Source organism: Halichoerus grypus, chromosome 3 (assembly GCF_964656455.1).
Source record: "Halichoerus grypus chromosome 3, mHalGry1.hap1.1, whole genome shotgun sequence".
Classification (NCBI taxonomy): Eukaryota; Metazoa; Chordata; class Mammalia; order Carnivora; family Phocidae; genus Halichoerus; species Halichoerus grypus.
The window spans coordinates 133,562,186-133,577,023 of record NC_135714.1 but is presented as its reverse complement, the minus strand read 5'-3'; the positions used below and the strand labels follow the sequence as shown (position 1 = coordinate 133,577,023).

Below are 14,838 nucleotides of genomic sequence, written 5' to 3'. Positions count from 1 at the left end.
TTAAACAAAAAATATTTTTGGATAGTTCAAGGTTTTATGGAGAAAATAAGCAGAGAAATGAAATAGAAAATGACTCCCAGTATGTGTGTTACTCGAATTAGGGGGATCAGGGGAGACATTTAAGCTGAAATCTAAAGGAACAAAGAGATAAGCAATGTGGGTCTCCAGCCATGTGGACATCTGTGGGAAGAGATCTCTAGGCTTGGAGGGAAATAAGGGAAAGGCTCTCATGTTAGATTGGAGCCTATGGTGTCCAAGAGACAGGGGAAAGACCAGGCAGGATGCTGGTGCCCAGTGAGCAAGGGGGCGCATGGTAGCTGGTGGGCTCAGGGTGATGGGTAGGGTCATGTCTCTGAGGCAGTTTTGACACAGATGATAGTGGTGTCCGGGGGTGGTTTTCAGGGGGTAGCATATATGTAGGTCAACAAAGAGAAGCAGTTTGCCTATGAAGAAGCAGCTAGGACCAGATGTTTGGGGATCTTATTTATAGTAATCTCTCTCTCACTCACTAACTATGCAAACTTGACCAAATGAACCAGTCTTATGGATCTCATTTTCTTCCCTGTGAAGATGGGAATATATACTGTCAAGGTCCATTATTGCCTTTGAAAATTAAACAAAAATCTAATGATCTAACATTGACTGACAGCTAACACTGTCATATTAAGCCTCTTTATTTTATGTTAATCGGACTTGGAGTCTGTTTGTCCTTCAGCCTAAAACCGCAATAAGCATAGTTTTGTGGATGGACAAAGTGCTATCCTAGCAACAAAAAATTAAGCACTTTCTTTGTACTAAGCTAATTTGTTTAAAATGCTCACATATAAATGGAAGGGGAAATGCTAGAGCCCTGATAGAAACAGAAATTCTTTCACAAGATAACTAACAGAATTTATGTATTCATTGAGTCAGCTCGTGTTTGTTAAATCCCCACTAAATGCCAAGTACCTTGATGATCATTGAGGACTTGAAGTCAGTGCCCGGTGTAAAGTAGTGATTTCCTATTTATTAGATTATTTATTAAATTAATTATTTATTCAAATGAGTAAAATATTATACAGTGATACTCTTGTTTTAACTGAAAATAGATTGGAGAAAGCCAAATAAATGTATTTATTTATAAAGAGATTTAGTATAAGGAATTTACTCACGTGGTTATGGAGATTAGCAAATCCCAATATCTGCAGGGTGAGTCGGCAGGCTGGAGAACAAGGATAGTACACAGTCCAAAGCCTGAAGGCCTAAGAAGCAGGAAAGCTTGATGGTCAAGTTCCAGTTTGAAGGTTGGCAGGCTCAAGACCTGGGAAGGGTTGATATTTCAGCTCAAGTCTAAAGCCCAGCTTGAAGGCAGTTGAGCGGGAGGAATTCTCCATTACTTGGGACCGACTAGCTATTTTATCATATTCTTTTGGCTCAGCCTTCAACTGATTGGATGAGGCCCACCCACATTGTGGAGGACAGCCTACCTTACCCAGTCTACCAATTTAAATGTTAATCTCAAAAACACCCTTATGGAAAGACCCAGAACAATGCTTGACTCAATATCTGGAAACTCTGTGTCCCAATCAATTTGATACATAAATTAACCATCATAGTATCCAATTTTTGAGGCTGATAAAGTAATGAAAATAGGTGATAATGAAAAGGAAAAGAAAAGGAAAGAACTGCAAACATTGTAAAGATATTAGGGAGGTGGAAGGAAATAGGGAGAGTGGAGTGTGCAGCAAGCATTTTCCATTCATTCAGATTATCCGATGCTTATTCGCCAAGTTTGGAAAAGCAGTCCTCGTGATGACTATGGATGCAAAGTTAAAGCACCTTTTCCCCACCGAGTACTCCCACTGTGGTACTGCCTCTGGAGAGGTTTTTTGTTTGTTTGTTTGGTTTTTGTTTTTGTTTTTTTGCCTGTTACTGGCTGTATATGTATAGTGTTTGCATGACTATATGGTTGGGGGTCGGGGTGCAGAGAAAAAGTAGGTTAAAAAATGGGGACACTGACCAGGCAAAACTGGTGACTAGCTCCTGCTTCTTAGAGTTAGAGACAGTGCTGCAGTTTCAAGACAACTCACAAATACGCAGTTGTGAGCAAAATATTAATGACAACCTTGAGAAGTGATACAGTTCAATCCTCTGCCTTCAAGTTCACACTTAAGTCTTCCAGAAATAAAATTCGATCTCTTTATTTTTCTATTTCACCGGAAAGGAACATTCCTGTGGCGAATTCATTATCAGAACTATTCGATTTCCTTCAAAATATTGTCACACACAATATTAGTACATAAGAAGGAGTCCCTTAGAGTCCTTAGGTGTTCTGATAATGCTGTTATTGTTCCTACTAACAATGCAACCAGTTCTCCGCTCCACTGTCAATAGACATCGATTGTGTGACAGGCGGCTTGCTAACTGGCCTCTTTGGAGCTCAATTCCTTCAACAGTAAAATGAAAGTTTGGATTAGAGAATCATTAAAGAGTCTTCTAGTTTTAATTTTGTATCTATGATTCCTAAAGCCTTAATATTCGATTTTTTTTTTTTTTCCTCCTCTAGCCAGGCTACATCCTTGTCTTAAAAGGTACCATGCTGCCCTCATGTGGTCAGATCTGAAATAATACACAGTTACTGAAGCCAGTAAATACATTTGTTTTGTTTTGTTTTGTTTCAATTAACATTCATAAATGGTCAGTAACAAAATCAGTTTGAATCACCTATCTGCTAAAAGTGTCAAGGTTTTACCCATTCACAGTGATGCAGAGTTTTCATGTAGGAATAATAACACAAATACTAATGGTAGTTAACATTGATGAGCACCATCTAAATGTTAAGCCCTATCCATATTTTACATATCTTATTCCACTTGATTCTTCAAAGATGGGTTCTTTTTTTATTCTGTCATTTTTCAGAATGCAGAAAGTAAAACACAATTGGGTCTAGTGTCAGGACATCACAGTAAATAAATGGGAAAACCAGTATCAATCCAAGAGCCCAGACTCTTTCACGGCTATATTCTCATCCAGCCATTATATATTTATGAAAGCTCATTCCCTAACATTCCTTTGTTCCAGGAGACATTCCTAAGGAATTGGACAAAGAGTTCTTGGGAATGTGATGAGATAATGTATATGAAAACTACAAAATGCAATGCCTAATATGAAAATAAGAGCTCAAAGAATGTTAACTTATTTTAATTATACATCCTATTGCTGATAGTATAATGCTTCTTTGTTTAATAATTAATATTCACTCTCGATTGTGATGTGAATCAATAAAGAGATTAAATATCTTATACCAACCAATGAGTACTCATTTTCTCAGTTGTTCAAATGTTACCAGGGTGAATGCAAAAAGATCTGTTAAAAATTTTGCAATGGAAGGGGATATTTTTTTTCAGATTTACAGCTGTATTGGATGACTTCATAAGGCAGATCAGTAGTGGCTGTGTTTCGAGTTGCAGAAAAGAAAAAAGAAGCATTTTCAATTTAGAAGTGGGAGGGTGTATCCACTCAAATGGTCAGCATAAGACGTTAGAAGTGTGATAGCAGGAGCCGGGATACCTTGCTAATCTCTGGCTCTCTGAAGGCTGGCTGTGTGAGTTTAGGTGTTCTTCATCTCATTAGGAACTGTCTCCTCAGCAAATTAAAGGGACCAGGCTCTAGGATTTTTAAATGCTCTGCCAACTTCTACATTCCATTGTCCTAGTGATTCTAAAAAGTCTTAGGCCACATTCACCTTTGGCCCACTTCCGTTAACAATGTCAACAATCACTTCTTGGCTCTATAGATTAAGTTTCAGAAAGCCCAATAGAGGAGGGCTTGTATTTGGTTAAGCTTTATTTAACTTAGCTATTTCTCAACCACCTCCGTGAGACTTGAGGTTAATGGTCTTATCTCTGCCTCTAATAACTTAAAGATAGTGCGTGCCATCAGATCCTTTTAATGCATCACCCAGACACCGAGAGCTAGCGATTCAGTTTCGTATAACATTCTCTCTCCCCAAATTCCATGCAAAAAGCATGCTCTGCTATCATGTTACCTCTATTTTTTATTCCAAACTCCAAGAACCCTATTTCCTTAAATATCTCTAAATAAAGAAATACGAACTTAAACAAAAATTCCCCAAGTTTGCTGGGTCAAGGAGAACATCTAAGAGGAGATTATGGCTATCTTTAGAAAACCTAAACAAGTTAGAGCCATTGGGAAATTACCTTATTTCCCTGATAATAACAATAGCTAGCTATTAAACTATATGAATATGAATACAGTGTTGACATCAGTAAAGAAGATCATTAAGATGCAGAAAAGACAAGGAAGGGCTACAATCTTCAAATATGAAATTATTTTTGTCTAAGGACTTAACAGTGGAGAGAGTAAAGTCTGCAAGTCTACAAGTTGGTTCTAAATTTTGTCCAAAAGAAAACATTACAGCCAAATAATTACAGCTATTATGAATCAAGTTCTCTGACCCAAGCACTCTTTATCTATTACCTCTAATTCTCATAACAACACCAGAACTAGAAATTATTTCCAATGTATATATAATGTAATCAAGGCTCAAGAAGGATAAATAATTTCTTAAGGTCACACAGACAACTTACAAACAAATATAAGAACCCGTGTTTACCCAAATTCAAGACTATGATTTATCCACTATATTATGCCACCCACCAAGGTCTTCACCTAACGATTACTTTAAAGACTTTGTGATGCACAAATATGGTATAAAAAATGGTGATAATCAGGAACAAAGCAAAGAGGTTTCCTCTCAGCACTGCTTTTCAACATCATACTTAAAATCCTAGCTAATACAATAAGACAAGAAAAGGAAATAAAAGCTATACAGATTGGGAGGGAGAAAATAAACTGTCTTTGCTCACAGATGACAGATTTGTCAATGTAGAAAACCTGAAAGAATCAACCAAAAAAACCCTAGAACTAATGAGTGATCCTGGCAAGGTTGCAAATTATAATGTTAATATACTAAAGCCAATTTCTTTCCTATATACTAGCAAGGAACAAGTGAAATTTGAAATTAAAAACATAATATCATTTGTATTAGCACCCCTAAAAATAAAACACTTAGGAATAAACCTAACAAAATACATACAAAATCTATATGAGGAAAGCTACAAAACTGTAATGAAAGATATCAAAAAACTAAATAAAAGTAAAGATATTCCATGTTTATGGATAGGAAAACAGTATAGTCAAGATGTTAGTTCTTTCTAATTTAATCTGTGAATTCAATACAATCTCAATCAAAATCCCAGAAAGTTATTTTGTGGATATCAACAAACAGTGGTGCTGGAACAACTAAATATCCACATATAAGAAAGTGAACCTAGACATAGATGTTATACCTTTCACAAAAATTAACTCAAAATAGATCATAGACCTGAATGTAAAAAGCAAAATTATAAAACTCCTAGAAGGTAACACAGGAGAAATCCTAGATGATCTTGGGTATGGTGATGAGATTTTTAAATACAACGCCAAAGGCACAATCTATGAAAGAAATAAATCAGAAGGTAAATTTTATTAAAATTAAAAAGTTCTGCTCTGTGAAAAACAATATCAGGAGAATGAGAGACAAGACACAGACTGAGAGAAAATATTTGCAAAGGACACATCTGATAAAGGGCTGTTATTCAAAACATAAACAAACTCTTAAAACTCAGCAATAAGAAAATGGGCAACCCCACTTAAAAATGGGCCAAAGGCACTTTACCAAAGAAGATACATTAACAGCAAGTAAGCATTCAAAAAAACTATTCAATATCATGTCATTTATGAATTGCAAATTAAAACAACAATGAAATACTATTATACACATATTAAAATGGCTAAAATCCAAAATACTGACATCACTACATGTGATGTGATGTGATATGATGTCTAAGAATGTGGAGCAAGACGAACTTTCACTCACTAATGGTAGGAATGTAAAATGGTAAAGCTACTTTGAAATACAGTTGACAATTCTTACCAAACTAAATATACTCTTTTATATATATACATACAGCAGTTGTACTCCTTAGTATTTACTCAAATGGAATTAGAAACCTACATGCACACAAAACTTGCACATGGATGTTTATAGCTTTATAAATTGACAAAACTTGGAAGCAACCAAGATACCCTTCAGCAGGTAAGTGAATAAATAAATTGTGGTATATCTGAACAATGGAATATTATTCAGCACTAAAAAAAAAATGAGTCATCAAACCATGAAAAGATATGGAAGGAACTTAAATGCATATTACTAAGAGAAATTTAAGCCAGTTTGAAAAGTCTACATACTGTATGATTCCAATTATATGACATTCTGGAAAAGGTAAAACTGTGGACAGTAAAAAGATTGTTGGTTGCTAAGGGTCAGGGGAGGAAGGGATGAATAGTAGCACAGAAGATTTTTTGGGCAGTAATACTACCCTGTATGATTCTGTAACGGTAGATACATGTTATTACACATTTGTCAAAATCCACAGAATATAAGAGTGAACCCCAGTGGGGAATAACGATGTGTCAATGTAAGTCATTGATTGTAACAAATGTGCCCCTATGATGGGGGATGCTGATAAAGGGGAAGGTTGCTCATGTGTGGGGACGAGTAGTATATGGGAACTCTCTATACTTTTTGCTCAATTTTGCTCCAAACCTAAAACTGCTCTAAAAAACAGTTTATTAATTCATAAAAAATGTGATCAATTACAAATTATTGAAACCAAATAATCCTTCAAAGCAACAAAACTAAATCATTCTGCAGCTAGCTGTGTCAGTAGTTAGAATGCTGTCTTTTTCATATGCTGCCTGAGTGACAGTTTTCTAGAATTGTTAGGCGTAAGGCTAAATTTCCAGTCAGGATGAGTCACCCTCAACTACACAATTTTCACCTAAAGCCCGGTTTTCTATATGTTTGTCCCCTCCCTGTGAGTCCTTCTTTTCTCTTACATCTCATCTTTGGAACAATGTGATTATTGCCAAGGCACTAGAAACCAAAATGTATGTATTTCTCATAGGATCCGTCTTGCTTAAGGGGAATGGAGAGCCAATAAAACAGAATGTACATTAGTATTAATGACATACTCAGAATAAAGGATACCGGAATTATTTTCTTAGGTCCTGAAAATGACAAATTTCTGCTATTTAAAATTATTACATGAGAAAGAAAGGGAGTTTTAGGCTCCCCAGGCAAAATAGTATTGTCATGCAAAATGCATTGTTTTTACCTGTGAATCCCGGATTTTTTTTAAAAATACTTAAGACTATGGAATAGTCAGCCCATGCAGAGAGAGAACGAACACTATTTGGCTCTGGGTAGTTAATCATGGTTCTAAGATAACCCATTAGCTCTGTCTCCACAGTGCAGTAATGCAACAGAGCTAAAGCATGGCTCTGTTCACATTTATTCAAATGTCAGCAGAATAGAAATGGATTGAGGTTTCTATAGAAACCCCTTGTGGTTTCAGGTGTTTCTCAGGGCATTTTGTTCCATTAACTGTTTGGAGAAAGAAGGTACGCATTATGCCTTTTCATTAATGGCATTTTCCCTCCTCGTTAGAAGCTGGTCGGTGGAGTTCCCACATTCTCCTTTGTTTTACCACATTTTTGGCAGCCCCTGTGATAGGCTTTCCCCTCCAGCTGAGAAAGTAGAATGAGCTACTTCTAAAGCCTGACAAATCCTGCCCATTAGCAATGGCTGTTCAGACAGCATTTCTTCTTTTTTGGCCAGAAAGGAAATTTGAAAGTCTCGAATCTAGAAATTTAGGTAACACCTTTTCTTAGGCAGAATTTATAGAGTCACTCTGAGGTGTTGCCAATCCAAAAGGTTAAGGACAACGGCAATGACCATAAACCCAATCAACTACAACAACAAAAGAGGCAGGTGTGTGTTTGTGAGATTTCATGGCATTAGTAAGATTTTCACTGTAAAGTCCAAGACTGAAGATAATCAAATCTTTCAATCCATATACTAGCTAATTAGTTGCCTGGAGGAATGATATCCCTTCCCACAACATAGGGAGAAAAATTAAAAAGAAAAAAAACAACCATTCAACACAGAAGTTATACAATGACTCAAGGACATTATTGGATGCCATGTTTTTCTATAATTTATATTAGAACATAGAAAGCTCATGGGGCACTGTGAAAGGTCTGATTAATAAGGAAAAGCCAACACGAAATAAAAAGAAGAAGAAACAACCACATAATATGCCTTGGAGTAACTGAGAGCAGCCTGGTGTAGCTGAAAAACCATGCATGAGCTCTGAAATCTCACAGCTCAACTTACATCTTACTGTGGTGGCTTACCACTTAGGATCTTGAATAAGGTCTTTAATTGCTCTACAAGTCCGTTTCCTCATTTGTGAAGTGAGGATAATAATTCTTACATTGCACGGTTGTTGTAAGTATTAGAGGCAAGGGACAAACTTCCTTATCAGTGTATCATTATCTGAAACCCTGCAGCTATGAGGTCTGCGGGTAGGCAAACTTCCCCCCATCATGAAAACATTCACTAAAGAACTAACCCGTTATAAAATTAACCTCCATTCAATTATTTTCCCCAATTTAATACTAACATCTTTCTCAGCTTATGTTTCAAATTATCTGACAATCTTTAGCTGATTACTTGAAGTTACAATATCTCATGCAATTATAGTGATCACTGATAACAAATTTATAATGCATCTCTGAGAAGGTGTAGGATTTCATGAAGTCTATAAATATGATGATGAAGAACAGGAGGCTGCATAGCGTAGTCCAGTGCCAGATGGCACAGACTCAAATGCTAGATACACCAGTTACTAGACGTATAACCTTGAGCAAGTACCTTAACTTTTCTGTGCCTCAGTTTCCCCATCTATAAAATAGAAATGATCATACTATCTACTGAAAGTATATGTTATGAGGATTAAATAAAGGTAAAGTGCTTAGCACATGCTTGGTAAATCATAATAAACACACGAGTGTTTATTAAGAATAAAAACAAAATAACTCCATAACAAAGCCCTTTAAAAATGAAGTAGAATGATTAAAACCTGGAGAAAACCCAGAAGGTTCTTGACAGGTAGGAAACAACCATAGATAGCGATTGGACTATCCTAGAAGTTGAGAAGCATTTGTGAAAATGGATGAAGTCCCGGATTGTTTTCATAGACCAAAAAAAAAAAAAAAAAAGACCATGTTTGTCACTGGGCTGCTGAAATGCAAGATGAGGTTTTGGTAGCTGGTCCTCAGGATAGCACCGAGGAGCGCCACCTCCCGGCGTTCCCACCCGGGGCAATCCCCAACTCCCACAATGCACCGGGCTTCGTCTGTGAAAACAGGAGCGGAAGGGACGGCGTTCCACTCTCAAGGTTATGTCACAGAAGACCCTGCTGCTTCCAACCTCGTCATCATCCCCTGGCTCGTTCTCTCTCTCTCTAACCCACTCACTCGGAAGAAGACAGCTGTCGTGCCACAAGCAGCTTTCTGAAGAGCCCAGGTGGGAAGGATCTGAGGACTTTGTTCAAAAGCCCGAGAACTAAGCGCTCCTGCCAATAGCCATGTGAGCTCGAAATCAGATCCTCTTTCAGATGACTACAGCCACTCCCACTGCTTGTCTGCAACCTCGGGAGAGAGCCTGAACCAGAACACTTCCCTCAGCTGTTTCCAGATTCTGGCCCCACGGATAATAAATATCAGTGTTTTTGAGCTGCTAAGTTTGGGGGTTATTGTTACGCAGCAACAGATAAGGACTACCCCGGGAAGGAAGCCCCATGGGCTATTTTGCAAATTTAATTAAAAAAAGTTTACACCTCTCATACAGATGCCATTTATAGTGTTTATTCTACAAATAGGCAGATACTCGTGACCTTCACTTTACAAGATAAAGTGAATCCACTTTTTGTTTTTTAACTTTTTAATAGGTCCTTTTGATTCCCGTTCAATTAGCCTGCAAAGACCTAAAGAGTCGGTGTGTTTCTCATTTCATCTACTCTTCCCCTCTTTCTTTCTACTCCATCCATGCTCATTTCCCTTTTCTGTTTCTGGAATATGCCAGGCATACTTCCACTTTAAGGCCTTTGCATTGACTCTCCCTTCTGTCTTACTTTCTCTTCACCCAAATATCTGAATATCTCACTTCACCTCCTGTCTTTGATCAATGTCTCCTCCACTGCGAAGTCTATCCCAAGCACCTTACTTAAAATTGCAACCCCACCCCTTCCCACGCCTGACTCTCCTTATCCCATGTTATTGCTCCGTAATACTTTTACTAATTTATTGTCTCTCTCCTCGCCAGATGCCTGCTCTATGGGACAGGGATTTGTCTCTTTAGTCACGTACTGTACTCACATGTCCTCATTACCTAGAACAATGCCTGGCACTTAATAGGTGCTCAATAAATGTTTGTTGACATGAGCTTAGGAAGTAAATTTAGTTGAAATAGCTCTTTTATAATACCAACTACCCTGGGTTAAGAACTGCTGCTGTACTTAATTTTTCTGACTCAGAAAAATTGTTAATAAACAGTAGCTATGATCTAAAAGCAAAGCTCCATTTAAAAGTAAGAATTGTTAGCTTGAGTGACTCACAGAAAGGACCAGGTGCAGAAGAACTAAAGAGGCTAAGATGGGCATTGACCTATGAACTTATTATCTAAATTAAATCTTTATCATGGCACATTCTAAGAGCAATGTATCTCATCATGTGTGCATACAAAAAGACTTTCATGCCTCTCCTTTCAATACTCAAAACAGATGTACATCATTTTTATTACCAAGTTTGCATCAAAGAATAGTATTACTCACTTTACCTAGACAAAACTAAAGACATAAATCAGATGGTGGTTCTAAAAAGTCTAAAAGGGCTATGACATCAATTTTGAAGACTTCTGGAAGCCTTGCTTGGAAAAGATTCTCATATAAAGGCCCATTAGCCCTGCCTTTATGGATGCGTGGCCTGTACGGTCACACAGGACCTTGTACTTAGAAGGGCCCATTACTTGGTTTAATGCTCTGCTGTTGCTGTCTTGGAATTCTTAGTAATTTATGAATAAGGACCCTTCATTTTCATTTTACACTGGGTGCTACAAATTATGTAGCTGGTTCTGAGGCCCAAAGAAGACAGTGTTACTCAGCTACCACTTGCTGTCCAAGGACATAAACAGAGGTGGAATGACAAGAGAAGCATACAGAAATTTCTGAGCTACATACCCCAGCCCTCTCCCCCACCCCGCCGACCTTGAGAACTGGACAAACAGTAGTTGTGCTCTAGAGCTTGCTACTCGAAGCGTGGCCTGGGCCAGCAGGAGCCTGGGGAGCTTGTAAGAAAAGCAGAATTAGGACCCACTCCAGACCTGCTGGACCAGAATTTACATTTCCTGTGCACTCCAAATTTGAGAGACAGATCTGTGCTGTTCCAAGAGTAATCCAGGACACCTGCAATAATGGACATCTGAAAGAGATTTTTTTTCCTTCAAGGGGATCCTTCCACAGGAAAATCCCTAATCTGAGATGTTACCAGATTGGGATGCTAACTGATTTGAACATTACTTTTGTTCCTTCTGCGGTCCATTCTCTAGGATTGGGTTAATATGAAGTGATGTGGTTTGAAAAAAATAAAAGCAAGAAGAAAGTATAAGAATGAGTTATTATGAACTAAGCTGAGAAGGTGGAAAGCAATTACAATAATAAAATGAAGGGGGGGGGAAGCTACCTTAAACATATAATAGCTAAAACTGAACACTTAAAATATGCCAGCCATCTTGCAAAGTGTTTTAGGTGGATTATTATATTTAAATTTCACTATAGGGGCGCTTGGGTGGCTCAGTCGTTAAGCGTCTGCTTTTGGCTCAGGTCATGATCCCAGCGTCCTGGGATTGAGCCCCGCATCGGGCTCCCTGCTCACGGGAAGCCTGCTTCTCCCTCTCCCACTCCCCCTGCTTGTGTTCCCTCTCTCGCTGTGTCTCTCTCTATCAAATAAATAAATAAAATCTTTAAAAAAAAATAAATTTCACTACAAACTTCAGAAGGACGTGCTACTTCTACACTTCTTTGCAAATGGAAAAACAGGTTTGAGTTTTTGAAATGGCCAAAACAAATAAAGACATTGTGCATTGTTTTCACAACTGTAAATTCCTGTTACGTTTTTATAAACATCTGCTAAACGAATGAATGCTTTTGTGTAAATTCGCTAACATTTTAGAATTAGGTCCTAAATGTTAGAGACCATCGATCGCAGCAGGAACAACAGAAATAAGGCCAAGTAATATTCAAATGCTGCCTGAACCTTTCAGTTTGAGATAAAAGGAAGAAAAATAAAGGACTTCATTCTCGAAGCGCAGGTGACACAATAGTCTGCATTCTCGCGTGTTGCCTAAGGAATGACTCTCAGGCTTTCCTCTAACAGCTGGGAGATGGAACCAGAAAGCACAGGGTCATGTGCCTAAAGCTGCCACAAAACACCAGCGAAACCGCCACCGTTCCCAGCTAATCGGATTCCCAGGTACAGAGCGTTGGGGACTAAAGGAGCGGCCGAGTCCTCAGCACCGTGCACCCAGCTCAGCTGCTCCCACCCCGCAAACCCGGGATGGGGAGGAGCCGAGGAATCGAAAGAGAAACCCGGCGGGAGCTGGCGGCGGGGGGCCGCGGGCCGCGGAGATGGAGCTGCGGGCGCTGCGGCCGCTCTGGCTGCTTTGCTGCTGTTTCGGCGGCGGCGGCCGCTCCGCGGACCCCCGCGCCACCTTCACGGCGACAGAGCCGCGGAGCCGCGAGCGACAGGCATCCGCCTTCCGGGTACCGAGCGCGCGCCGCCCTGTGTCTGTTTCCTGGTCTCCCTTCCCGTCCCGGGTCTGGGCTGGGGCGGCGGGGGGTGGGGGGTGGGGGGGAGAGGCGGCACTGAGAGCCGCCCCTCCTGGTGGTCACCCAGCCCGCGGTTCGGTGACGGCTTTGGGCTTTCGGAGAAGTTCGCAAGCCAACTCTTCCCTCCGTTCCCCACGTGGCCGCTCTCCCTTGTCTGGGCTAACCAAGAGATTGGATGTTCCAGGGAAGATTTGTCGCTGTGGATCTATAGGATGAGCCCAGAGTAATCAATGGATATGTTCAAAGTATTCTCGATTGGAAGAAGCACCCCTTTTAGCAGTGCCCTGGACGATTCTCACGGCCTTCCAAAGCGGTTCCTTTTCAAAGTTAGGGGAACCTGAGAAAGGCGGAAGAAGCCTGTCGGGTTTTTTTCTTCCGCAGGGGGGCGCTGGTGACCCCCTGTGATCAGAATGTTCTAAACAAAGAGCTTGCTTTTAGAGAGCTCAGAGCCCTGCCCATTTGGGATTTTCCTGAACTGGGCCTCCTTCAACTAGTGCGGGAACCTTCAAATTTTTCTTGACTTGGTGGAGATGGATTTTGAAAAAAGGGAAGCATTTCATTTCCTTTTCACATTATTTTCAAAAGTCTGCATAATAATGTTTAGTCGTTAAGCGTCTGCCTTCGGCTCAGGTCATGATCCCAGCGTCCTGGGATCGAGCCCCGCATCGGGCGCCCTGCTCCGCGGGAAGCCTGCTTCTCCCTCTCCTACTCCCCCTGCTTGTGTTCCCTCTCTCGCTGTGTCTCTCTCTGTCAAATAAATAAAGAAAGAAAGAAAGAAAGAAAGCAAGCAAGCAAGCAAGCAAGCAAGCAAGCAAGCTTAGATTTTACCCCAGCGTTAAACCTGGAATGGACCTAGTTAGCTGAGTATAAATAGGCTTTTTTCTGTAACCTAGAGATACCGATTTAGAGTCTGCCTCACACTGTTCTATATATCTGATACCATTTAACAATTTTTTTAATCATGAAAGATATCATTTTATTATAAAAGAAAACTGATTCATTCTAAATAAAAAGTAAGTAAGAATTTAGTAATACTGCTTGTTGGAATTATATTTAGTTTTTTCCTGGAATAGTCTTGGGATTTCTCCTGGAATTCTATAGCTGTATTCTTTTCTGCTCTTCCTCTCTGCCCCAGAAAATTCCAGTGTTTAGGAAATCCCAGCCTTGCCTGATTCTGCCCACTCTTGTTTTTTGCCCACACCAAGATGTGTACTTTTGTCTCTGTGTTATTGCTCTTGAGTTACATTCTCGCTTTTAAAACCAGAAGCACTGGCACAATTGCTTGAGAACAAACTTTCTGTCCTGTATTCTACGCCTGTCCTGAGCTTGGTTGCCAATGGTGGTGACCCAAACCCTTTAGAGAGAAAATAGTCAATCTCATCTATACTGATAATATATTCATTGGCTGAATAAATAAACTCACTGCTGTCCTCAAGAAAATCATGTTGGAGGATTGGAGGCACAAGGAGGCTCTAGTAATAAATGTATTTTTAACACATAATTTATATGATTTATAAGTATATATTTTTACTTACATAGTTACTCGTATTGGTCCTGTGAAGAGACTGTACCCAGGAGACGAATGTCTACAAAATGCAGCTCTTCTCAGGAAAAATACAAGGATCCATGACAGGAGATGGAAAGTTTAAGTGGAGGAGGACAGTTGTGAAGATTTTTAGTACATTTAAAAACCTTCAGTCAAAAAAGCCTGAAAAAGTTTTCAAAGCAATTGCTTCTAGTGGGAGTTTACTTCATGAAGTGGATGCCCAGAAATGAAAGGTTTAGACTTCAAAACACATTGCTGGAAAGTGGGAGCACCTCTTGGTGTTAGAATCTAGATGTCTGGACCTGGACTAGAGGGCTGGACACAGGCAAAGATAGAAAAGGCCTTGCTTCCTTGGTACCCGTGAGCATTTGGAAGAATTCTTCTGGCCTAGCAGGATGGATTAAAGTATGTGATAACTAAAACTCAGTATAACTCTACAATGCTTTACTTCTATAAGAT

General features: G+C 39.5%; 1 protein-coding gene across 2 annotated transcripts in view; it reads left to right on the top strand.

Moving 5' to 3' along the window:
* The first annotated feature begins 12,569 nt into the window (after positions 1-12,569).
* The window catches only part of CTSO (cathepsin O), a 28,327-nt gene continuing 26,058 nt past the window's right edge, over positions 12,570-14,838 (top strand). The window contains exon 1 of one of the 2 annotated variants that reach the window (XM_078069349.1): positions 12,570-12,767. In XM_078069349.1, coding sequence (XP_077925475.1) covers positions 12,633-12,767 — 135 coding nt within the window. In that variant the 5' untranslated portion in view covers positions 12,570-12,632. The remainder of the gene's footprint in view (positions 12,768-14,838) is intronic. The other variant, XM_036072222.2, reaches the window with a different exon arrangement.